At 41.6% G+C, this 26,981-nt stretch overlaps 3 protein-coding genes across 4 annotated transcripts; 1 reads left to right on the top strand and 2 right to left on the bottom strand.

Annotated features, from left to right (window-relative positions):
• Positions 1–420: 420 nt before the first annotated feature.
• Positions 421–4,069, top strand: kdelr3 (KDEL endoplasmic reticulum protein retention receptor 3). Its single transcript, XM_084371956.1, has 5 exons — positions 421–884; positions 1,312–1,412; positions 1,603–1,761; positions 1,982–2,234; positions 2,395–4,069. Exons 1-5 carry the CDS (start codon positions 794–796, stop codon positions 2,436–2,438), a joined length of 648 nt encoding a protein of 215 aa, XP_084228082.1. The 5' UTR covers positions 421–793; the 3' UTR covers positions 2,439–4,069.
• Positions 3,693–6,025, bottom strand: LOC311268347 (GTPase IMAP family member 7). The gene is made up of 2 exons (XM_084371955.1): positions 5,707–6,025; positions 3,693–5,406 (listed from the first exon to the last, which is right to left on the bottom strand). Exons 1-2 carry the CDS (start codon positions 5,738–5,740, stop codon positions 4,367–4,369), a joined length of 1,074 nt encoding a protein of 357 aa, XP_084228081.1. The 5' UTR covers positions 5,741–6,025; the 3' UTR covers positions 3,693–4,366.
• A 5,379-nt stretch (positions 6,026–11,404) lies between these two features.
• Positions 11,405–26,612, bottom strand: LOC311267476 (ankyrin repeat and fibronectin type-III domain-containing protein 1). 2 transcript variants are annotated; one of them, XM_084370561.1, is made up of 19 exons: positions 26,551–26,612; positions 24,020–24,288; positions 23,432–23,693; positions 23,003–23,203; positions 21,563–21,676; positions 21,113–21,210; positions 20,803–20,893; positions 20,134–20,241; positions 19,477–19,576; positions 18,445–18,574; positions 18,106–18,225; positions 17,769–17,875; positions 17,276–17,390; positions 16,818–16,984; positions 16,203–16,380; positions 15,898–16,060; positions 14,520–14,686; positions 14,087–14,309; positions 11,405–12,229 (listed from the first exon to the last, which is right to left on the bottom strand). In XM_084370561.1, the coding sequence occupies exons 2-19, from the start codon at positions 24,179–24,181 to the stop codon at positions 11,469–11,471; spliced, it is 3,267 nt and encodes a 1,088-aa protein (XP_084226687.1). In that variant the 5' UTR covers positions 24,182–24,288; positions 26,551–26,612; the 3' UTR covers positions 11,405–11,468. The 2 variants fall into 2 exon arrangements, with proteins under 2 accessions (XP_084226687.1, XP_084226686.1); XM_084370560.1 differs by having other exon boundaries at positions 24,020–24,382; positions 26,471–26,555.
• Positions 26,613–26,981: the final 369 nt, after the last annotated feature.

Genomic DNA, 26,981 nt, shown 5'->3' with positions numbered 1-26,981 from the left:
ACATTTATTTTAGTTATTTCTTAAAATGATTTCCCTCCTACTGAGCAGAATGGTGCTCTTCCTCCTTATTGACTGCAGCATGTCGCCATCTGCTGTTTAATCAGGGCTGTAGCCTACTTGTTGACGATGGCCCACAACACAGCCCAGGCCTCCCATTTCCGTCAAGTTAACCAGAGAGTCAACACCGGAAAATATGTGGTGTTGCCTTCAAAATAAAACACCAACGTGTACATGAAATAACGAATCGCCTGATAGTATTCACTAGTGTTAAATACTTGATGAATTTAAGATGCAGCAGGTCAGTATTATAAACTGTTGTGCCTAATTCTAAACAGAAGACCGCGTGTTGACTAACACGAATTTTACTTAGAAAAATCCGAACCGGAAAAGGATACAGTTGTTATATCCCGGTTAGCTTGATGCTGGTAGCTGCTGTCCGAGCTGTCAGCCACGTCACCTCCTCTGAAATAACTTTGCTCCCAGGCTGCCTTAGACACAGCTGAGTTAGTGAGTGCAGTCAGTAGACATCATATCTGTTTTTGTTATCTGCATGCGTTTAGATAACGAGCCACCGAGCAGACAGACAGACTCGAAGTCCACTGTTCAGCTGTTAGCTTCTTCTTCTTCTTCTTCTTCTTCTTCTTCTCTTCTTTTAGCTTTTTAACGCGTCTTTTTCTGCACTCGCGTGTTCGCTTTTTTTGCGGTCAAGCAACTGTGCCCTGTCTCCCGAGGACTCGTCAGGCCTTTGAGGAGTTGTTTTACGGTTTAGTAAATAAGGCGGAAATCAAACAACATGAACATCTTTCGTCTGGCGGGTGACGTGTCACATCTGGTGGCTATCATCATCCTGTTGCTGAAGATATGGAGGTCCAAATCCTGTGCTGGTAAGTTTGACACCGACACAGACATCACTGTACTTTAACTCACTGCAGACCGATCGTACAGCCTCACTGTGTAGTTGTAGTTGTACAGTATTGTGCAGCAGTGACTCAGTGTTCACAAACAGAGTGAAATGCTTTTGTAGATATCAGTCAAGTGCATGATGGAGGGTATTTGCATGCTGTGTAGATCTGCATGAGTGGAAGCGACGTGGCAATGTTAACCAGGCAATCTGCTGCCTGCTCCACCTATTATACATCAGCCTGCATCTTTAAACCAAACTCATTCTGCACCACAGTTGTTTTCTTTACTCATAAAAACGGGGAAATCATAACATTTTCTTCTAATATTTGTGAGCTGGAGGTCTCTTGGGGTCAGCTGCTTTTGACTGCCCTTTACACAGTGATCCAACCCCCTTTTCTTTCCCTGCAGGCATCTCTGGGAAGTCTCAGGTGCTGTTTGCCCTGGTCTTCACCACCAGATACCTTGACTTGTTCACAGTCTTCATCTCTGCTTACAACACAGTCATGAAGGTAAGAGTGTAGATCACAAACAGTCCCACCCACACCGTGACACACGTGCACTTTCACTGCAAGTGAAAGTAACCTAACCGCAATGTGTACAAAGCCAAAGTTTGTGCTTTTATTGTCTAATGAAAATAATGAAAAATGTACACATTGACTTGCATGGCCAATAATCAATACTGTGCAACTCTGCCCTCAGGTGGTGTTCCTGGCTCTGTCCTATGCCACCGTGTACCTGATCTACATGCGCTTCAGGAACACATATGACTCAGAGAACGACACGTTCCGTGTGGAGTTCCTGTTGGTGCCAGTAATCGGGCTCTCCTTCCTGGAAAACTACGCTTTCACCCCACTGGAGGTAAAAAAAAAAATTAAAAAAATTATGTATATCTTTGATAAAAGTTGGGTCCAGGTGTAGAAAAGTTTAAAGCTCTTTACTCATAAGATCACTCAGGGTTTATAAGCTTGCAGCTTGAGGGATTTATGTTTAGTGTAAGTGCAGTTGCACAAACATTACAACTCTTTCTCATTTGTACTTTCAACACCTCATCTGTCCCCCTCTCACTGATACCAACCAGATCCTGTGGACCTTCTCCATCTTCCTGGAGGCGGTGGCCATAATGCCGCAGCTCTTCATGATCACCAAGACGGGCGAGGCAGAATCCATCACCACCCACTACCTGTTCTTCCTCGGCCTCTACCGAGCCCTGTACATCGCCAACTGGGTGTGGCGTTACCACACGGAGGGCTTCTTCGATCAGATCGCCGTAGTGTCCGGCGTCGTGCAGACCATTTTCTACTGCGACTTCTTCTACCTTTACGCCACAAGGGGTGAGTAACAACTACGGCAAGGAGGAGCTGATTTCAGCTGTGATCTCTTTGGATTAATGGGATACCCAGTCATTTAATGTTTTTTTAGATTAAAATAATTGTTTTAATTGAATTTTCGAAAAACAAACTTTCTTACCACGCCTCTTCCTTTTGTCTGCAGTGCTTAGAGGAAGAGGAAAGATGAGCCTGCCGATGCCCGTTTAAAAACAGACGTCTGTGCCGCTGAGCTACCCGTGGGTGCCTGCTACAGTTCAGCATCTGAACACAGTCCATGCCCTTCAACTGTACATGAATTTAGCAATGGGACTAATGGTTGGACGTCAATCTGTAAACCAAAATGAGTGCACCTCTAGAACGTTATTTCTGTATGGTTGGTATTTTGTGTGTGTGTGTGTGTGTGTGTGTGTGTGTGTGTGTGTCTGCATCTGCATATATCTGCTCGGGGGTTTTTGTTCTTCATGAGATGCAAATGTGACACTGGAAAAGTGTCCCTGGTGTACATGTGGTACGTAATTCAGGCAAGTGTGGAACACTATGGAAACAGCGTAACTTTCTCTCTTTTCAGTTCTGATGGATACTTTGGCTCTGGAGGCCTCATTCAGACCTAAATCGGGCGTTGCAGCCAAAAACGCCAGTCCTCCCACTCATTTGAGTCCGGGTAGTGTGTCTAGGGTAGTACGGTGTGGACCACAGGGGTTGCCAACAAAAAACGCAGCGGCCCGATGCAAAAAGTTAAACAGAATCGAATAAACTGGCGATCAGATCAGCAGTATTATCTCTGAAGCTGTTCACACTAACTTTCTAATATGAGACTGTAAATATATAGCTTACTACTTTAATACTTGCAATGGAAGGTTTTCATGTTTTCTTATGGGCGCTGGTTGACATAACATATTCTATGTCAGGGTGTCACAGATACTATCATACAGGCTTAAAAAATACACATGCACAAACATTCAGAGGTCTGCAAAATCGTTCCAAATTCATGTTGCTTTGTGCCTCGAACAACATCATGCTGCCAGTAGACTAATCTCAGGCCATGAGCCAGAAACAGGGTGCTATCCAGGTGAAGTTCATAAACTATGATACTCTCCCAGTTGTGTCCTTCCACACCGCTGCACAACCCTGTGCTTGCAGCTGCAACGTCTGATTTGGTCTGAATCCAGCCTTAGCATGTCAAACCCACAAAAGTGTAAACGGGGTTGGCTGTAGCTTTTACGTGCTGCACTCAGATAGATAATATGTAGCCTTAGTTTTCACACAGTACAGATACGGACCTGTGTTGAAGCTGAAACAGTACCCAGAGTTTCATGTCAGAGTTTTTCTACACTATATCCAATCAACATGACACGTCTTCCCTGATGATTTACAGTAATGAGAAATACTGTAGCGCTTGTAAATGTGTACTCTATAACCTGCCTCAAATTGTCTTCCTCTGTGGTTCTGTAATGTTACACACTCCCAGAATAGCTCACTTTATTACGTGCAAACAGTTTCTCTCCTTATTGCCAAGTTACTTTTTTGTATTTCCTCTTAATGGTCGTCTTTTATATTTCAATGTATCTATTCATGGGAGAAAAAAGGGCTGAACATTTTTTCATGTCTTAAATGAAGCCAAAGACGGAACAGACACCTGCTGCAATGTTTTCTAGTTCCTCGGTCGCTCCCTTGGCCAAACTGTCTTGTTTCGTCAGGGATTTTTTTTTAAGAAAAAAGGGAGGGGGAAGTGTAAAATGTTGACCAGATTTTGACGCTTACAGATGTTTTAAGTCATAATATGTTTAATTGCACACCATTTTCTGACATGACATTAATTATATCGTGAATTCTCTCAATTTGAAGGTGTGGCTGTGTTCTTTTATGACTGATCCACATGCACTGCCACACACCAGGATGTTTGCCTTTGACAAACACACACACACGTACGTTATCGTTCAACTGGACAGTCTGAAAGTGCTGGTGCATTGTGCTGATATTAAAACAGATCAATAGCATTAGATGCGTGATGCACAGTGAAAAAACACAACAAAGTGACCTTCTTTCACATTAATCATCACCTCAATGTTGACCATAATATCCACTTTGTCCCTGTTTACTGACAACACCTCATTGAACACAGAGTCAAGTATCCCTCAATGCAGCAAAGTTTTTTTGTGTTTAAAAAACACCTTAGTTCCTTCCCTCACGGCTCCCTCCACCGCTCTTGCAGCTGAGCGGATGGAGAGCGGCGACGCTGCCAGAGCTGCTGCCTTCTCCACCACCTTCACCTTCTTCACAGCCTTCCCTTTCCCCTTGTCTTTCCCCATGATCCCTGCTCCCTCTGCTGCGCCTCTCCCCATCGCAGTCACCAGCTCAGACCAGAAGAGCCTCTCCGCCCTTTTCCTGGCCTCTTCTTCCTCCCTCCTCCTCTCCTCATCTTCCTTCTTCCCCCTCTCTAACCCTCCCTGCTCCTCTTTGTCTTGAGCCTCCTTCTGAAGGAACTTGTGTCCTCTTTCTCCCAGAATCCTCTCCTGCGCCTCACTGATGGCCCTCTCAGCCTCCTTGTACATCTCGTTGCTGTAGCAACCGCCTCCGTTGTCTGCCACAATCTTGTCTATCTTCTTCAGAAGCTGTACAACCTGTTGTGGACACTCTGTTGTCTTCTCCTGTTCACTATTATCAAAGACGTGATACCACCCACAGCAGCTCCTGACAAATTCTGACAGCTCATCACTCTCCTGCAGGAAGTCTTCGATGCTTTTCCCCTGCAGCTGGTCTCCCCAGGTGAACAACACCACAGTGAACCTGGTGGCTCCAGGACCAAACATAACCTTGATCCACTCTAAGGTGTCTCTCTCCTCCTGGGTGAACCTGCCAGGCTGCAGGGTCACCAGGAAGGCATGGGGTCCCGGAGAGGACAGGACGACACACCGTCCCACCTCTGCCATGACTTCCTCGGGGGACAGCTGTGTGTGGAAGAAACCAGGAGTGTCGATCACAGAGACACTCCGCCCGTCCACTGTCAGAGTTTTTCTCTGGCACTGTGTGGTGACCGAGCAGGGGGAGACATCGACCCAGAAGGCGGACCTGCCCAGGATGGTGTTGCCTGAGGAGCTCCTGCCCGTTCCTGTCCTCCCCAACAGAACAATCCTCAGGGGTTCAGCCTCTGATGTAGGGAGTGGTGTTTCGCAGCCTGCAAAAATTACAATCATAGCACATGTTTATTATTATCATTTTATCATGATTTTTGCAGTCGTAATATGTAACATATTTGAATCAGATTTTCCAAAAATACTACATTTTCTAGAGAACATTCAAATTTGAAGGTCAAATTTAGGGCAGGTTTATGTAATATATACTTGGTCATTTAATTTGATATAATATAGCATGTATTATATTTTTAAATTACTGTGATTACATTTTTAAGCATACAGTGCTCTGGCATTACACTCTCCTGAACACCAACTTGGTCTGATGACAGTAATCGACATACCTTCACATGACGCAGCATTTTCAGGGGACGACATCCTAACAGAAATTACATTAAAAGTCTTTGTCTTGCCGGTTTTTCGGTGACCGAAGATAAAGGAGGCGGATGCTTTCGTTGCGAGTGAGACGTCCTCCTGCTGTTAATTGTCATTTCATCACCACCCAAACCGCAGGGAGCGTCAGTGGTGCTGCAAATCCGTGGAGGAGCAGAGAGATGCTCCACACTGCCACCACGACGCTGTAAACCCTGAAATTATAACACTGGAGCAAAGTTATCATGCGGTGAACTCTTATTAAAACAGCTCCTTACTAATACGGTTACCACCACCAGTACTGCTGTCACCGCTGTTACTTGTCATAATCACACAAATAATGAGTTCTACATTGTTATTAATAATTATTTAATATTGTAATTCCCACTGTGACCACTGGATGGCAGTGAAGAGCCACACTGTAACTGCCAGACTGAAGACTAAAGTCTTAGACAGACACAGTTTCATATTCATATTCTTGGAGAAAACCACTGAAACAAAACAACCACAGGGAGCAAGTGTGTCATTTAAAAAGTGTCCACCTATATGGGAATGGACAGGACATCGAGCAGTAATCTAGGTCACTTCATTTTGAAATATTCACATAGCCAGGTCAGGATATTCACCAGAGGTACTAGAAATGCTATCATAACTATAGACCATAGACTATAAAAGGATACTATATTTTTTTATTTGTTTATTCATTTCGTTGTTGTTGTTGTTGTTGTTGTTGTTGTTGTTGTTATTGAATGCATTGGTTTGTCTATGTCATGAATATTCCTTACTAGTTTTGGCTGTTCCTACCTGCCATGCCACTCTTATCATCGCTGCTGATGAAGGAGTCCCACCCCCTGCAGGTCACTATCACAGCACTGGTCAGCTCCTTCAGCGACAGGCTGATACACCCCAAGTGTGTGAAAGAGAGGTATCGCAGGTCCTTCCTTCCTGCTGCTGTTAGACTATACAACCAGCACTGCTCCCAGTAGACCTCACATGTGCACTGTGCAATACAAAACTCTACACATATCCACACACTTTCTGGTTTGCACTTATTGGACAATTTTTAATACCCATGTTTATTATTTATTGTTTGTAAATAAAAATACCAAACTGTTTATACTTACACTGTTCATATGATAAATACTATGTCATATTGTAAATACCAAGTTCAGTTCATATTGTAAATACTATGTATATACGAGTTAAATTCTATTTCTTATCACTTATCTCTTATTATATTGTTTATGTTTTACTTTTTATTATTGTTTAAGTGTGATACTGTCCTTTGGCTGCTGTGACTAAGAAATGTCCCCATTTGCGGGATAAATAAAGGAATTCTGATTCTGATTACTGTGAGAAGTGATCAATTCTGATCAATAGAGTGATCAGTGATCAATAGAGCCCTCTAGTGGCCACAATCAGGAACTGCACTAGCCTAGTCAAGCTAGCAGCAATTCAGAGATCATAGTATATTACGTTTTCCAGTAAATACTTTATAAATTTATTAAATGTTTTGTGGCTAAGCACTGTCTCTCGTCATTCTATAGCGAGAATGACACAGCTAGCCACAAAAATCATAATCATACTTTGTTATTAGCCGATTTAAAGTCTTTAATGCATTCTGTAAACAGCCTACATGTTTTCAATTGTAAGTTTTCTACTGCCCTTGTGTGGTTACAGTGAGGCACTGCAACAGATTAAATTTGTCTCAGAGTCTCAGAGACGTGATACTGACACCTGAAAAAACGGTAACCAACCTGAATCAAAAGAAAGGAACTGATGCAAATAATCCTGAAATAATATTTTGAAAGGATGTACTGGAGGTGTTTTCATGTGTGCATTGATGTTGCTTTACGGATTTCTTCATTTGCAGTTCTGGGCTGTGGCCACTAGAGGGCAGTAAAAACTTGTGATTCTTTAAAGTCTCCCTCGATACTAGGTGGCGTTCTCCCTCGGGTTATGAAAACTGCTCTTCATCAATATAGTTATTACCAATATTGCTTCTTTTACTGTTTTATATTCGTAATATCACACTATACTGACTTATACGTATTGATTTTTAAGGCTGTTATGCTGATGTTAATGCTATTGTGTTAGCCGTTGTTAAATGTTGTGTTGCAGTACCTGGATATAACCAGCTGAGGGCACTATTTCCTCTGCTATTACAGCAGCTGTTGGTTTGATTAAACAAACCCTAAAAGCTTATGTATTGACAAATGTCTAGTTGATTTTCATATGATTGGGCTTACCCACTATAGCAGACCTGTTCAAAAGGCAGCCCGTTGCCTGAATGTGGCCCTTTAAAAACCTCATTCAGGCCCCTTGACTATTTAGCTAGTAGGCTAATTATCACGTTAATGACTTTTGTCTGTTGCAACACACAAAAATACTCTTATTACATTACAAAAGTTTTTAAGTTTAAGTGTTTAAGCAGAGGGACTTTATAAAACCTAGAAAAAAAGATTAAAAAAGATTAAAAAGGCACATTTGTTTCTTTTTTCCTGTACTTTTCTAAATGTTTCTTTTTCATTTTTGAAAACCAACAAACAAATTAGAGAAATTAAATTAAATTAAAGGGCATTGTTTTCAGAATTCTGAGCTTAACGGGTCAGACATAGAGATTGTAACACTATGGCCCCTCCACACTTTTTTTTTCAAATCTGGCCCTGAATAAACCTGAACTACAGTTTAACATTAAATTTAATGACTGCATGTTTGTGGAAATTGGCTGTTGAGATTGATTGATTGATTGTTAAACTTTATGTATGATCAGTGTGACTCCACTGAACTAGTCTACATAGTAGATGCCATAGAGATTGTTCCATCAGATAACCATTTAACCATATTGAGCCACACTCATCAGTGGTGCAAGTAATAATTAGTAATCGGAAAACAAAAATAATGACTGTTAATCTCAGAACAAATTGATAAGGTTCTGCTTTGATCTCTTAATCAGTGACTATTTGATGTCAGGCAGAGCTGGCACTAAGTTAATTTGAAATTTAATGTCACATTATTACCCCTTTATCGCACAAATGTTAAAGCTGTTAAAGCACAGCAGGGAGGAAACTCGCCACAGATTGTTCAGCTAGATTGTTTTGTTAAACTGAACATATGCCCCCGGAGTAGATGTCCCCATGTTTCTTTATCATTAGGATGAAATGTGATTAATGTGGCAATTCACTGATCTCGAGTGAAACTGGTTGTGTGTGCGTATACTTCATTAATAACGTGTAATTGCATATCTTAAAAGCCTTGCACACACACTGGTGTTTTCAGTTATCCTGATTTACATGAGGTCACCAATGTACCAATAAGAATATCAAATTTAGAGCCCGACTGATGTATCGGCCTTACACAGATATATATGTAATGGCGTATATGTTGTCCAATATAAAAAAAAACCTCTTTTTTCTTACAGAACATAATGCAGAAAAAAGATGTTTGGGGTTATTTGTAATTATTTAATTCCCCATGAGGTTTGTTTCAGTGCAGATTATCAGCCATATTCATAAGAATTATTTTACTCCCTAACATCTTTATGAACATTAGACTGGCTCTGGTAAAATGTGTAGGTTGTCCTCAACAAGTGCACCTGGAGAGTGCGAAGATGTCTATCAAGTCCTGAGAACAGATTTAATTATGTAAAAATACGTGAAGACACTTGTTGGAGTTCACCGTGTACCACCAATACAAACCACCTCGAAAATGAAACAAAATTATAAAGCACGATGTGAAAGCCTCAGGCAGTATTTAATGGGATTTATAATAACATTCGTTTGGGCAATTTCATCCCACTGAACAGATTAATACATAATATGGTTATCCACATGTTCATGATTTTTAAAATATTATAACTTAACCCACATAAGTATTTATTTGACCACATATAATACCTCACTTATAATATGAACTATGGAAATGCAAGATGCAACTGAAAGGCACTGAGCTGCAAGAAAAAGCTATTCCATTATATTCTCTTCTATTTAACTGTGTTTAACTTTGTATTTTCAGCCTGCCTAGAGTACATCACTTCATTGCTGCTGGAACGAAACTATAGCAGATTTTTATGTAATCATTTCATTTGTCTTTTTTGTCATCTCGATCTCTGGTTGACTGGATGCTGTACAGAAGGAGGTAAAGACAAAGTAAATACAGAAGCAAGAATGCAAGGCCAAATCTCTTCCAAAGCTAAAAATAACTGACACGAGTGTGTGCATTTGAACAAATTAAGACCCAGAGAATATTGTGTGCTGTGTGCAACCAAGAAATGTAATTCCAGACAAAGAATTAAGTATACTTTTGAAAACCTGCCTTTGAATTTGCAATTTTTAGTGAAAATAACTGAAGAACAAACTGTGGACTGACATCTTGAGTTTGGTTGTTTTACAGCACACACATTTTGACTTCATTTCATGTCCAAATCAGGTTTTTTCTCTCATTATCAGAACTTGATTATCATAATTTGCAGAAAGACAGCAGTAAATGTATTATCAACTGGATTATAAATCTTGCTATAGTTTTGTTTAGGAATGCCAAAAGTGCACAAAGGTAAACCAGAAATACTACACAAGTATTCAATTGCACATACAGTATACCAGCTTTTCAACTGTACATTAACATTTCCATTTTACTGAACTATATGCATTAAAATGTTTGTTTGCCACCTCCAACAAGCAGTAATGTTGCTTCAGGCTGTAGTGAGTGATGGACTTTAAAGTCATAAAAACTACAAACTAAGCTTAGATTTTCCACACGTGAAGCTCTAATGGACCGAACCTTACAAAAGATAAACTACAGGCCCAGAATTGTGCAAACAACATAAAAAAGTGTAGTTATGGTGTCTTTTTTCATTTCCCATAGCCATTATAACGTCAGCTTTAAGGATGTGTTAGATAAAGATATAACTAGACGTCACTTGAATCTTCCTTCCATAACAGTTCTCATTAACGAGACAGGTGGACACTGATGGACAGTCAGCAATTGAGGGAAATTTCAAAGTCCTGCTTATAAATCTACTGCTTAAAGTATAACTACCGTTTTTTACAACCTGGACCTTATTTCTAGCAAAATATATGGTCATTCACTCACCCAGATAACTTTGGTGTCATTTGGAGTCGTTCGGACGAAATTAGATCCAGCGTAGCGCCGATATATCCATATAATGCGAATGACGGGGCATCGACACACAGCCTCTATATAACGCATTATCTGCCACGAAACTAGTTCATTTCACGAATATTTTGTCATGATACGCTAGTGCTATTCCCCTCTGAGTCCGGCTCGTCTGTTATCAACATCCGGGGTCAAACTAGCAGTAGCAGCTACAGGTAAACAAGCCGGGCTGTCGTGGGTGCGGGCGCAGCTCAGAGACGACATCCTCCAGGTCAGAGGTAGTAGGGCAACCTACAGACCCCGGATGTTGACAATACACGAGCCCGGACTCAGAGGGGAATAGCGCTAGCGTATCATAACAAAATATTGGTGAAATGAACTAGTTTCGTGGCAGATAATGCTCATAAAGGCTGCACTTCGGTGCCCCGTCACTCGCATTATATGGCTATATCGGCGCTACACCGGATCTAATTTCATCCAAACAACTTCAAATGACACCAAAGTTATCTGGGTGAGTAAATGACCATATATTTTGCTAGAAATAAGGTCCAGGTTGTAAAAAACGGTAGTTATCCTTTAATTGGTACAAGTTTGAAGTAGGCTCAAACTTGAGTCAATATCAGGATGAACTGTTAGAGGGTCTGTCCCACTCCACCTGGTTTCTCACCAGAAAGCACGCCCCCTTGCTGGGAACCTGCTGAGCCTCTGGGGGAAACTCCCGGCTCAAAACAGGCACGTCACCACCTGTGTCGTTCACTACGGCGTGACAGGCAGACATGTCCTGTTCTTGTAAAACAGTGTTCTCACAGTGCGTCTCTCTCATGCTGCTGATGCTGCTGCTGCTGCTGGCATAGTTTCGGTTGGGTTGTGACAGACAGCCGGCTCCGCTGTTTAAGTTTGAACTCTCTAAGTCGAAGACGGTGTTGTTTTCACTAATCCCTAGTCCAAAGCTCTCTAGCATTTCCATTACTGATGGTGTGGACGGGCCGCTAGGGGTCTCCTCCTCAATAAGACTCAGTGTGGGCAGGATGTCCACCAACTCTGCCATCTCCATTGGCTGGATCACCTCGGTAATGGAAGGGAAGTCCTGCTCCTCGCTGTAAGACTCCTGTGTGTCCAGAACTGTGTAGCTCATTTGCAGCTGTGCATCAGCAGCAGGCTCTAGTCCAGGTTCGATTAAAGCGCTTGGGCATCCTAATTCTGACTGGCCAATGCTCGTCAAGTCTATGGTCGACTGGGCGGCGATGTCTACAGGGTATCCTCCCTTTGCAACGCCCTCCGTCAACATCAACGCGGCCTCTTCCTGAACATCCATTATCCCCGCTGGAGGTGAGACCTCGGCGGTGACAACATTTGGTGGCGTCCCGCTGACTGGACAGTCTGAAAGGGAAGACCGAAAAACAAATTCAAATCTTCAACCCTCATTTACAGTCCAGTTGAATAACGTGACGTTTTTTCAAAGCTTGGACAAAACAAAATTCTGATGGTCTCTCTATTAATGGAAATAATTTATTGAGTATTTCAATAACCTTTTCCGTTTTTCCTATCTCTTTTTTCTTTTGCTTTCTCTTATAGTGTGTGGTTTTGTTCTGTTTTTGTTTTTGAATTTTTTGTTATTTGTCTTTCTTTCTTTGAGCTCTAATGTTGCTGTAGTCAAAGTAAAAATAAAATATGCTGATATGTGAATGTCCTGCTTTTACCAAAAAAAAAAGTTATGGCAGCATTCAAGTCACAGTAATTCAGTGTTGCAGTTAACAGGCTCAACAAGGGTTATGAAGATGGTAAAAATTATACCTGCTAATCATCAACATGTTAGCTAAGTAGTAATTGTAATTATTGCATGTTAGCACACTGACATTAGCATTTTACTCAAAGCACTCAAAGCATCTGTGGCAATGTCAGCTGGTAATGTTTTCACTTTGCGAGTCTGTGTGTGTGTGTCATCATGGCAAAACGTTGCCCTGGAGACACCTAATATAGCGGGAACTAACACAGAAGTGGTTTTGAGTACTTTGCCAAGTATATATATGCCTGTCTGTTGGTCTGTGGACAGATTTTTGTCAGCATCATAGCATCACAACTGTGCAAGATGCAGTCACGAAACTTCAAAGGTGTGTAGTTTAGATCAATATCTGTCTGAGTTTGAAAATGGAAGTGGTCTGCACAAGAGCACTGGTAACAGGGAGCAAGGGAGTAGGAAAGGGGGCATTGGTCCCCCACTTTATGCCCCTGGCCCATATTCGTTTTAAGCTGCGGATCACTGTCAAACACTGACAACAGACAGATTTTGTCACGCCGATAGAATCACAACCAAATAAGATACAATCACTACACGTTACAGGTTCGTAGTTGAGATCAAATGAAGGGCAAATTCGTATATGGGTGTGGTCCGAGCAAGGGGAGTACTGAGTACTCGTATAGTATTGATCGGAACATGGATGACGACAGGTGTCACAGCTGGTGTGATCCCATCCCAAGATTGTGATTGTGCCCACTGCATGTTGTGTCTGCGGAAGGAAAGTTTCTCCTGGAGAGCAGAGAGAAACAATATTGGGGTTGTAAGATATTTATAGGAAGTGATGTTTAGCTGTCTTTAATTTGGAGCGTCTCATTTCAAAAAGAAAAAAAGTTAGATAATTAGGTTTAGGCTAGCTAAATTAATTCCACTGTGTTTTCAGGGTTATTTGAGTTGCACAGAGGAGAAAAACAAAGCCCAATAATCAATTCAGGAAAGTCAATACACTCAATCATTATACACTGCATTCTGTTGAACGTAGCTGCTGCTCATGTACTTTTTCTATGCGTCTCTTTTCAACACAAACCCAGGTTCACCTTGAGCAAGGGGAGTACTGAGTACTCATGGATTGGAACATGGATGTTGACAGGTGTTGCAGCTCGTGTGATCCCATCCCAAGATGGTATTATAAGTTATAACAGCAATTTCAAATGGGAAATTGTATACTGCATTACTAATGCATTGTTTCATACATAGAATACAATATCTCCTTGTGTTTAATACCTATGGAAAATTGGATGTTGACAAGAATTATAAATGAATGTTGTGGATTTAAAGAATGTGTACTTGCATAAAATAAACCTGCAATATGATTGAATAGGTTACTAAGGAGCATACATGCTGTATTTATGATTTTAACTAAATTTATTAACTTGGCGGCCTCTTTCTGAAATCAGTACTAAAATGTAGTTTGATCCATGCTTATTTACACCCTCACCCACCTGAAATGGCTTGTCTCTGTGCTTGTCTCTGTGCTTGTATCCGATGCGGCCACGTCAGCCTGGCAGTCAAACTCTCCTCCTCCTCGTCCTCACCATCAGGACGTGCCGGCGGGTCTCCTCCCATCACCAGGCCTAGAGGCACGGCCCCCACCCACTGCTTGGACCGAACACACTGCAGACAGTCCATAATCCAGCGGGCGTCCCTCCAGACCACATCCAGACGCTGAAGGAACAGGAAAATAAATGGCAACAAAGAAACGGCTGACTTAGTTAAACCGAAATCACATTTAATCATATACACTGACGGATGAATCCAAGTGAAAGCCTTAATTTCTTATTCATTTTCATTATTAAACCCATATTTATTACAGAAGGAGAGATGAATAAAAGGTATGTTTCAGCTTTTCTTTTGTTTCTGCTCTCATGGTCTTACATGAGAAAGCTCAGTGATGTAGTTGAGACGCTCTCGGGCCTCCTGCACCTCCTTGGTGTCCAGCGCCTCCCGCAGAGCCTGTTGGGCCAGATGAGTGTCCAGCTCCAGCCTCACCCAGCCCTGACAGTACTGGGCCAGGAAGTCCCTTTCATACGTCCAGAAGTGAACTAGTTATAAGATAGATTGGGAGAAAAAGCAATCACTGCATCAAAGCCGAGAGACAGAGCCTGGGAACTCATTAGTGCACTTTATCACACCTTTAGCGTGAGAATTAGAGTCAAAACAAATCCTAAAGTGTAAATGAAAAGAAGGATCAAAGGACTAATGAGGAAAGAAAAAAACAATAAAGGTGAGTCGTCTTCAAAAGACCAAAAGATCAGATACTGCACCTTAGCTTTAAACCTAATTGGTTCAGGTTGAAATGCATTTCATTGGTTTTGTTGGGCGTAAAAAACTTTCCTTTAGTTCCTTTGAAGATAAGACACATTTATTGATCTTGACGAGGTGTATGCTTCTGTCACTTTGTTCTTATGTGATGCTAGCGTTTTTTCCTAAAGGGACAGTTCACCCCAGTTTGGAGATGTTTGCTTTCTCTCAAATATAATGGACCTAGATAGCATTAGGCTTGCAGTGCTCAAAGCACCAAAAAAAAATCCATCTCTTTCTAGAAATCATGACCTAGTTACTCAAGATAATCTCACTAAACTCACAGACGTATTGTGAGCAGTTTAATGATGGAACTAATTTCTTTCAAACAAACTACACCCATCAACTTTGTTATGCAGGATGAGGAAGGGAGCAAACTAATTAAACCAGATTAGTTCATAGCTAGCTGCTAGCTCACCTAACTTCACTGAGCTAGCTAACTTTACAGCTCAGCCGAGGAGGACGCCATTAATGTGTACATCCTGTGCTGTCACGAGCCTCGGTGCCAAGGCTGTCAGGTGTTATACGGTAGATAGAAAATAGTTCCTCCATGAAACAGCTCACAACAAGGTCTGTGGATTATCTTAAATAACCAGGTCATGGTTTCTGGAAAGGGATTTTTAAAATGATATCTCCAAAACTCACAGCTCACATCAAAAAACTATCTATGTGCATAAATAGCAGGTAAGAGGAGAAATATGTATTTTTGATTTTAGGATGCACTGTTCCTTTAACTTAAAAAGGGCTCCTGGACACAATGTTGTTCTTGGTAAGAGATGAACATGTAACAGTATGAATAACATATTTTTGTGTTTACGCTTGCTTGTGGCATTGTCTAGCTCCTCTTTTTGTGGCCCTGCTCTCTCAGTGCTGCTTGAAAAAACACAGTAGTACTATTATGAGAGAGATCCCATATGCATGGATGCATGTGCAAGTGTAGATCTACACTTACCCAGCTCAAAGATCTGCAGGGGCATGGTGAGCCCAGGCTCCTTGGTACCCACCAGAGGCCAGTAGCTGGAGCTGAAGTCCTCACTGGGAGGCAGCAGCAGCAACATGGACAGCTTGTCTCCGAACTGCACCAGCTCACGGGTGTACACACCATACTGATAAGCCTGTCACCGACAAAAAATATGACCAAATGTTATGAAGATCTGTTGGATGCTATATGTTCAGCTGAACGTTGTCATGTCTTATCCTTTCTTAACAATAATAGCACAGAAAGGAGAAGTTCTAGGTGACTTAAACCAGTTTTACCCTGTAGAGGGGGATGTTAAGCTTTGTCAAGAGATGTGTGACTGCAACCCTCAGAGACCTGACGAACTCCACCAGACCGCTGCTCTCCATCAAGCTCTCGTCCTCGCCACTCAAAAGGTTCTGAACACTGCCATTGGTTGTGGTGTAAACATGACTCTGAAGCCACGCCCACTCCTCTCTGTCACAACGACAACACAGTTAGCAAAACATTGTGACAAAGAAGTAGAGACCTCAAAGGTGCAAAAACCCTCCATGTGAGCAGCTTTGTTGCATGTTGTGGCCCATTAACTAAGAACTGCATATACTTAATGTTCATGCAAAGAATATTTTGTCGTTTTTTTGGCTGATTTAAGTTGCAAGAAGGGGCAGCTTGTTGGTGAAGACTTGTGGTCCAACATTCAAAAGTTGATGGTTGGCTGCCAAACAGCACCCCTTTGTAATGGTAGGAACTACTGCGTTTGAAATATCATCTCTCTACAACACCAAGAAAGCAGCAAGTGTGGCATGGTATGCTTTGGAAAATGCATGTATGATTTGTTGTTGAGCTACAATATGGAGAACTGGCATGGTGTGTCACATGTTGGCTCAGTATGTCACATGTTCAAACGGTGTTACCTAGAAACGTGGGCATTGTGTCGGACCCGTGTGTGGCACAGCAGATTGGGCAGCCTCTGTGGCACCAGGACCCTGATCTGTTCCACTGAGCTGCACAGTTTCAGGATGCCCACGTACAGACCCGACTGTGCCCACTGAATACTGTGTCTGTGGAAGGAAAGTTTCTCCTGGAGAACAGGGAGAAACAATAATGGGGGTTTTAAGATATTTATAGGAAGCGATGTTTAGATGCCTTTAATTTGCAGCGTCTTAGATAATTAGGTTCAGGCTTGTTAGATGAATTCCACTGTGTTTTCAGGGCTATTTGAGTTGCACAGAGGAGAAAAACAAAGCCCAATAATCAATTCAGGAAAGTCAATACACTCAATCATTATGCACTGCATTCTGTTGCACATAGCTGCTGCTCACGTACTTTTTCTATGCGTCTCTCTTTCACACAAACACAAACCCAGGTTCACCTTGAGCTGCTCATACAGCATGTCCATGGCAGTGGGCTCTGGAAGCAAAGGAGTTCTGCTGCGGTTTTTTTCCAGGCGGGCGAGGGGTGTCCAGTGAAGCGGAGGGTCAGGATGGCTTGGGTCGGTGAAAATGAAATGCAACCACATGGAACAACCAATGAAATGCTCAGTTTGGTTTATTCATATTAGTATAACACAGCCGGTATTACACCAACAATCAATATACAGGCTGGAAATGCTGAAAACCCTGCCTGATGCCTGATTAGGGCTTGTATCTTCCATGTGGAAAGGAAGATTCTGATCTGGGTGACTGACTGACATTTTTAAAATGTTTGGGATGTGACTTTGAGCAGCTGAGTGGTGAGTTGGAAAATGTTCTTCAAAGAGAAAACAGGGTTAGAGCTTTCTTTGAGGCTGTGAGGTCTTTGTTGGGTGGGGGAAGAAAAAATATCTGACAGAAAATAACAGAAAGTGACAAAAGACTCTTTCTCACCTGGGAGGGTTTGGGAACTCCTTCAGAGTCACTAGTAAGACATTGCCCTGCCGGTCTTTCAGAGGCTCATAGTACACCTGGCCCAGGTCCACTGTTCCCAGGGAGGACTGAAGGCAGAGAAGGGTGGAGAATTAAAAGAGAAACATGAGGATGAATAAATATGAGGATATTAGGGATTAATGCAGTGAAACACAGGTTCTTGGGGAACAGGTTTGTAGCATGAGATAGGGAAACGAGGCACCAGTAAGAAGGGTAGGAGGAGTAGGAGGTAATTAAAATAGTAATTAACCCATTTTGCTGCTTCTTATCATGCAGGGTAAGCTGCTTAACTTCCTACCTGCAGCTGGGAAACAGCTCTTAAAATGTTGTGCCTGTTCTGAAGGAGGGAGGAGGGGGACGAATGAGCCGTGAAAAGGGCCTGCTGAAGCCAGGGCACTTGTTGCCATGCACAGGACAACTAAAGGGGGAAAAAATGACATTTAATTTTAAACAGAATTTCACACAGAAAGTTCCATTGCCTTCCGACTGAATAGTTAAAATTTGTAGAATCAATAAATAACAATGGAGGATTTGTGTGTGCTTGGAAAACAGCTACCTGACTTCACATGTTTTGGATGTTTCATATGGATGAGTTACCAACAGCATGTATGTTGAATAACGTGTGCATGTGCTTCACCTTGGCAAACCAAAGAAAGTCCTGGGTGATGGAGGTGGAGCAGCACTGGATCTCCACCAGTGGGATCTGATCTTCAGCAGTCACCAGGATGTTTTCCTTGTGGTAGAACACAGTAGCCAAGTACACACCCCTAATGAGATCAACATGAGACAGACCAAACAAAGAGAGAATACAGAAAAAAATCAAATCAAGTTTATTTTTATAATATATATTTTATATGATATATATATTATTCTATGTGGCATGTTTAAAAACAACCAGAAAGCTGTACAAATTAGTCAGTGGCAAAAAAAGGCACAATAACAACAATAAAAGACGATGAAAAATACAAGGCAATATATAAATCTGTGCACAAATACAAAACAAAATCATACTTTTAAGATCAAATTATCATGAATAAAAGATTATAAGATATTTTAATTCTAGAACAACTAAATTCAACAGTGGAAAAATGGTATAACTGACCTTTGCTCTGTCAGACTACTTTCTTTTTTTACTAAAGTCAAGCTTGACACGAAAATGATAAAACTTTAAAATTGCCATCAACTGAGAGAGATCAGAGAATTTCCTCAACTTACAAAACATCCTCCCTAAAAACCAAGGAAATTAATTACACAAACCAAAATTATAGTACAGTATTACATATAATAGTACAGCTGACAGTAATAACAGCATGATCAGAAAATACATGTATTTAAAATATATTGTATGTTTCCTGGTCTACTATAATTTTGGTTTGTGTAATTAATTTCCTTGGTGTGGTCCACTGAACACCTGGGGCAGCAAGAAGCCTTGAACAGCCACATGCCACTTTCTACAATTGAATGATTTCAAACTGCATCCTGTTCAAAAGACCTCCTCACTGATCTTGAGGCTTCAGTAGCTTTAATGCGACTACTGTTCTTTTTCAATAACTGTAACAAAAACAAGTTTGGACTTGCAGCCTACACCGGTGTAATCGCATCACATTTAATCTGTTACTCCCTGTACCCTCAAGGCACAGTGGGACAGGTAAGACAGATGGAGCGCTACCTCTGTAGGAGACGAACAAACTTGGTGGCGGACTGGAACAGTTGTTTGATGCCTCGAGACACAGACAGACGCTTGCTGGGACTCTGGGGCTTCGAGCTCTCTGTAGAGCGAAGGAGAGGAGGATCAGCCAGGATGAGAATCACTTTGCTGCCAAAATATATTCACTGTGCATGCACAAGATAGTTGAATTGGTGGTAAAAAGAGCTGACACATGCAGTACATGCTGCTAATATAAAATCATGTTATGTAGGAAAACAAACTGTAGAGTGAGCTTAGTAGGTGCTTACAAAAAATCATTTAAAAATATGTTGCAATGTCGTCATTGTTCATTTCCTTGTCTGACACTTCAAAGGTACACGGAAAAAAGGTCAACACTATTGTACGCCTTCAAAAATAAAAGCAATTCTGATTAGAAATTGGTTGGGGTTGAAAAAAAGAACACAATGCTTTGATTCTGAAAGGAGGCTTTATGCAAGATTAGTTTTCATTATCAGATTTTTTGGAATATGAAGTAACCACCAAAGGTACAATGATTTCCAGGGGTTAAAAGTACAGGAATAGATGTTAATAGAAAAACATTTTGACTTTGCTTCAATGCATTTAATAGTAAATATGCATATATAAGGACACACAAGTGACATATAGAGCCAGTGTTACCTATGCAGAATCCTCTGTAATGTGGTTCTCTGGCATCTTCCAGCAATTTCTTCACAAGGCCATCATGATTTCTGAACTGTGACTTCACACCAACGCACTCTCTCCAACCTGCACAGGAAGAAAAAGAGAAACAAATCATCACTCTCATTTTTATGCAATTAAGGGAAATCAAGAACTCATTTGCTGGCGAGGCCTGAGTGCTGCTTTCCCCCAGTTTCTGATTAGGAGGTGAGAGCGCCTGCATGAGAGACCATCTGTGTGCTCTGAAAGTTTCACTGCTGATTCAGTCTGAGCTACTGAAACTATGCCTCCTTTTAAGTTAGATTAAAATTGATTTACAACTTACATTGTGTTACCCAACTGACCCTGCAACATGTTCTCCATTTCAAAGACACTGTGTGGCAATTTCTGCAGTCATTGCACAACATAAAGTAGAAAGTAACAGCAACTACTGAGCTAAATTCAAACTCAGTGCATACAGTGACATCTTTAATTTTCCAGGTTTTAATAATTCATTAATCTACCAGGCTTGAGTGGACTCCACTTCTTTCACATCAAGCTTGATGTCAGCCGAGAGATTTCATTACTTGGGCACAGAGAGAAAAAGAATGGAGCCTTCTCAAAGAACTAAGTCGACATTCATCAAAGTTTGCAGTTCAGTATACTCACTGGAGGGGGCAGCGCTGGCTGGAGTGGAGCACTGAGGCAGGCCCCATCCTTTCACATTGAAGGCGCTCACTCTTACAAAGTAATGCACTCCCTGTATTTGGAGAAGCACCAGACCGCCAAATTATCACCATGCATTAACAATCTGAATCATCAATTCTAGGGCAAAGATATAGGAGAGAAGAAGATGATGATTTAGGAGTAAAACACAGAGTCTGTGCGTAGGTTTAGATCTAAGGTATGTGTATGTGTGTGTTTGCAGTAGCAATATGAGCTACTAGTCCACTAGTAGAGTAGGTACAGGATGACTTACTGCTGTGAGTCCCTTAATACTATGGGATGGATTCTTGGTCTCTGTAACTTGGGCTGAGCCAAGGATGCGTTTGAAGCTGGCTGAGGTGCTCCATTCCACTGTGAACACAAAACAATCTCACTGACAGATTATTCTCTGGCTTTACTCAAAGCCCCCATAGGGCAGAACTACGGATTTGAGTGTTTACAGTTTCGGGGAACTTGCTGTACCTGGGCTTAATCTACCCTTGGCTGCAAAGTATGACATGTACATAGCTGCTAAACTAAGCAGCAAAAACAGAGAGGCTAAATTACATCCATAAATAAAAGGCTTTTATACTGATCAGCCTAAATGGTGTGTGAGACCTTGATTATATCATATTATTCCTTTATCTATCTATCTTTCTATCTATCTATCCATCCATCCATCCATCCATCCATAAAAAATAATATAGTCTTATTCACCACCTACCTCTGTAGCGGGTGATGAGACCCGTGGTGTGACCTTCTGGCTCTTTGATTGCCACGAACAGAGATGATGTGCTGGTCACCAGTATGGACACATTACTGGGAGGCCCAGGGAGCTCTAGGTGAAACATTTAGACACACCAGTGATCAAAATGAGCATACTTACTGTTCTGATAGTACATGACACCTCATACATAAAGAATGAAGAAAATAAAAAAAAATCTTTTTAAAATATGTCTTTTTATTTCTTATTTGAAAACAAAAAATCTGACACCTGACAATATGTATTTTGATTTTGGGTGAGCTGTCCCTTAATTGTTGCATATCAAAACAGCTATCATGCTTTGCCAACTCCCAGTGAATAACCATAAGTATGACAAGTCAGTTTTGCATTTCAACAAGAACCTTGTTATCTTGGTCCTCAACCTAACCAGCCATGGTTGTTAGTAAAATTTAGTGGTTCTGCTGCCTGGAGCTCTGCATAGCCCCAGGACTAATCTCTACCTGCTCTCTGAGAGCTGATCCTGCACAATGATTTGCGTTCATATGAATAGAGCCACTGAACAGTTTCCCTACAAACTATCACCAAATCATCATGACAGTAACTTCATCCCTATCACTATAAAGATGAACTTCTGCATTGGTTCAAATGGAATATGATCTGTACTAAATAGATTAAGTCATAAACCTCAGACAAAAACACAATTCTATTTCACATTTGAAGCATTTTGCTAACAATCTTCAATGTACCGGGAATAAGAGCCGGGGCCTTATTGCCCTTAAATAGCATTGTGATCACAAAAGAGAAGAGACCTGGAGGTGCTTAAAGTGAGAGCTAAAAAGAGACATTAATACAGAACAATTAAAGAAAATATAGGGGGGAAATCATCACATCATTCAACAAAAAATTGAGTATGAACCAATGTAGAGCAGGTTAGTGCAGGGAAAACAAAGCTAAGAGGCCCAATATTGCAGAACACAGGCTGCACCAAAGCCTTTGGAGGTATTCTGGTTGTTTAATCCACACACCCAAGCACCAAAGTTTTTAATTCGATACAAGCAGCCACTGTGAGCCGGTGGACAGTGTGTAGAGCAAGGGAGATTTTGGGAAGGTTGATGACAAGTCTGTTGAATTTGGATGAGGTGAAAGGGGCTGGAGGGAGACTATCAAGAGGCCAGCTAGGAGTCCAGACAGCAAATCAGTAAAACTTAAGCAAGAAGTTGGGCTGAATACCTGATCACTGTGGTCTTGCCAGCAGTGATGGAGGGGCTTCGTAGAGGAGAGTTGGACAAAAAAGTACTTCTGCCTTGTTCAGATTGATTTTGAAGAGGACAGGAAAAAATACCAGAATTTCTAGAAAGTCAGGAATGAAAGAAAACAGGCCTGTGATTTGTGTCCCAAGCTGGATTTCGAGAAATGCCACAAACTGACCTAACCACTGACCTGTGTTATGGAAGTTCTGTCTCATCCGGCAGTACAGTTGCAGCCTGAGGCTCCAGAGGCGGATGTGTCTGTGGACATCAGCCTGGGCCTGAGGCCCTGCCCCCGCCTTCCTCAACAACTCCTTCTTCCTCTCCTCCACCCGTTTGCCCGCCAGTGCCACCAGAGCATCCAGCTTAAGTGCCCACTCTGCTGGTCGGCACACTGAGTAAGATTGAGATAGCAAGAGAGAGGATGGATTCTGAAAATGATTTGCATTGAAGTTGATTTTTCTGACTTGATTATTTATTCTTCCATTAAATAATTTTGTCTTTATGGGCACAATCTTGTGTTGTATAATGATGAATATATTTAACCTTGAAGCATTTTAAAACCATCTGCTCCCAACAGAAATCTTGTTATTATGTGATATTTTAAAGAATGCAAACTTACAAACAGGATTATGTCTGGCCCCAGCCTTTGTCAACACATGTAGCAGAGGAGAATTATGGGTAAGGGCGGCCACGTCCAGGGGGACCAGGCCCTGATCGCTCACCCTGTTCACCCCCCTCTCCCTCGCTCTCTCCCAGTCCATTTCTTTCTTTTCTCCTCTCTCCCACATGCTTCCTCCTCCATGGTTGGTGTGGTCTCTGGAGAGCAGGCTTTGTACGGCCAAAGTGTCTTCATTTTCCACTGCCTCCCACAGGGTCTTGTACTAATGGGGAGCAGGGGACAGGGTGCAGGGCCAAAAGGGGTTGAGTAGGTGGGGGACAGAGACAGAGGAAGAAGGGTTTAAAGCGAGATAGAGATTTATTTTTTCATGTAGAGGGAAGGGAGGTGCTATCCAAAGGAAGAGGCAAAGGACACACCGGGGTACATAAATGAAATCATAAATCAGAGCAGCAGTCTCGCCTGAGATGATGAATTCATAGTGGCACAAAGTCAGCATGTAATGTCAAAATAAGATCTCATAATTTAAAAAAGAAACCCAGTAACCAAGAAACCCAAACTTCTCTTCCGAATCACACCAAAATATCTTACAGTGTCTGCAGACTTGCTGTGGTGTTTGGGTGTGTCCGTATCGCCGCCAACAGATGACTCTCCACCTCTCAGTCTGACGGACAGGTTTCTGTAGATGCGTTTGGGTGAGACAGGACCCAGAGATCGCCGACGCTGGGGCGGGTTCCTCATGGATACAGACATGACAGGAGTGGAGAAGGGAAGACAGAGGATAGCTGAAGAGAATGAGGAAATAGTTTGTGGTGTGACAGATTGGTTAGTTCATGGACAGAAAGATTAGAACCCCCAACCTAGGAGCCAGGGAGAGGGAACATGACCAGATGAGAAAAGTGACAATTGAAACAGAAAAAATGAGAGAGAGAAAAGGTGAAAGTGATTAGAAACCTGGAGGAGTATATAGAAATAAAAAGAGGGAGGGGAAACAAAATTAACAGTCAGGCTCACACAGATTATTCTACAGTAAAAGCAATTTTCTACCAACTTAAAGGGTGAGTCTAGGCTGAGTTGTGTGGTGCTGTTGTGTGGGTGGATAAATGGATAAAAGTTACAACGGCTGTACAGTGTAGATGAAAAATGCCTTGAAGCATTTCATTGTTGTGCCTCTTATTATTCCCTCTTTTGTTCTTCTTTTACCCGTTATTATGTGACATGGGGTTTATTCGGTCTGAATGGAGTCTCAGCGCACATAGCGACAGACCCATCAATCTAATTAACTAAAGAAAAGCAATCTCATGCAGTGGAGCCAAAATTCTCTCCTTATAATAAATATGAATCTCCTCGTATCATCAGCTTGGAGATAAAAATCCATCATCGCCACTACAGTAATGATGGTTCGTTATCAATTCCATTGCCTTTTCAGCATTACAATCAGTCATTATTGTGCCCAAAAATCTGTCTTACAATTGTTCTTTTCAACACTTGAAACAAAATGTAGTCTGGTGTAGCTTTCTCCCCCTTCCTTTTCAGTCAGCAAGTCCTCTGTTACATTTGTCTTTGCCTTTGTTCTCATTCCCTTTTCTCTCCCCTCTTTCCACAGTTTTGAGTGACTTTCACATTGCTTCGGTCACACCGCGAGCATTCAGATCTGAAATGCATCTTTGAAAAAGGGGGGATACTTAAACTCTATCATCTCTCTCTCCAGTCATCACCACTTCCCATCCAAAGGAAAGCCTCACATTTCAGCTTTTTTATCAAGTCAAGTCATGGTGTGCTGTGTAGTCCACTGTCCTTGTGTGAAAGTGAATACTCCCCTGCTGTTGGTGCCAGCTGAGGACACAATATGAGAGCTCTGGCCACAGTGACGCCACATCTCTGTCGCACGTTAACATTGTATCTGCTGCCTCACTGTGTGGCTTGTACACTACCTGCACTGTCTATATGTTGGGATGCAGGGATAGTGTAGGGGTATAGGGGTAATACCCATCATTGTTATTGGTATAGTTTCCCCTGTTTGTTTATTATGTCTTACATCTGTTGTGGAAAGTGCTGATGGAACAGTTGAGGCAGATTAGCTTTGCTTTCTTTGAGGCAGCACAAAGTCAAGACAAAACACCTGGGAGGGGAAGAAAAAAGTGTATGCAAGCTGTGCTTGTATTGCAGATTCTCGTAGAATAGCAGTTATGAGAGCAGGGCCATGTCAGGTACTTAAAAAGAAACTGTACTGACCGATGAACAGACATACACTATAGGTTCCTTGTGGTTGTGTTGTTGCATGTATGTAACGTCAGCTTGTGGTGATGTTGGTTTTTTATCTCAGTGCTGTGGCCTGAATGCTGAGAATCGAGTATGCTGCATAATTGCAAATAGGCTTTCTGCTTTAGTCAGTCTGTGAATGCCGAGGCTCATAAAGTTCAGCTGTGCATGGAAACATCTGATGACTAATATTTCCCATCCCACAGGAAGTAATGCAGTACATTCATTTATGTATACAAACTACAAAGGCATCACTTTTAAGGGTTATCAGACAGTATCATAAATCTTGCCCAACTGCAGTTTTGTGTCTTAGATGCATTTGATTATTTGGGGGTAAAATTGCAACAGGCAAAACAAATTTCACATAAACATAAAAAAAAATGTTTTAAGGTAACATAAAAACTATGGAGATTATGATTCTGCAACAGCAGTAAAGCACAATGACTGTTTCAGAATGCCAAGTCAATGAGAGACTACAGCCAAACTCGCCTAAAAAGTTGGATTACTATCTAGTTGGATAGATGACTAGATAGTTGGATTACTATCTACCCAAGAAGCAACTAAACCAGTTATAATTTAGATTTTAATTAATAATTTAGATAACTACGAGGCAGTACGTCAGAGAAGAACCACTGTAGACTACCTTTAAGTATCACACGTCCAAAATAGCTTGTTACCGAATGGATTATAATGCGATCCATGCGTTTTGCACAATAGGTTAAAAAACTTTGCTCGGTACGAACATTATCTAATACTTAGTGAAGAGTTTTTATAACTTACCAAGTCGACACTTTTCTCCAACGCTGCATCGCTGCCTCGACATGTTTTATCTATTTATATATATATAAATATAAAGCTACCTGTCGGTTATACGTAATCCATAGTGGCGACTTGAGGAGATTTCACCTCTGAGAGGGTGAAGTGCACCTGAACGTTACACCCGAGTGAGGGACTGCAGCCTCTACACACGCGCGTCGCGCGCGTCTTCCTTGTTCCGCCCTCTTCCGACTTCATCTCAATTTCTCTGAACCAAAGTGTCTTAAAAACTAAAAACAGTGTCGTCCAATATAAATGAGTAACAGTCAGTATGGTATTTTGGGCTTTTAACTAATATAAATAAATAACAAAGAATTTCATGGCAAAGTTTGATATGTCTTTTTGAAATGTTAATATTTTATATTCCTAGAGTTGTATTAACTGTGACTTCTGGACTATCTGTTGCTTCTGAGCAGTGAAGCAGCTTGATGCTATCAAGCAGAAAACATAGTCCTGCAAAATGATGTAGCTGATA

This window comes from Pagrus pagrus (genome assembly GCF_965226575.1).
Source record: "Pagrus pagrus genome assembly, chromosome: 13".
Taxonomy (NCBI): Eukaryota; Metazoa; Chordata; class Actinopteri; order Spariformes; family Sparidae; genus Pagrus; species Pagrus pagrus.
The sequence above is the reverse complement of the archived record's forward strand: the minus strand, read 5'-3'. Positions and strand labels throughout refer to the sequence as shown.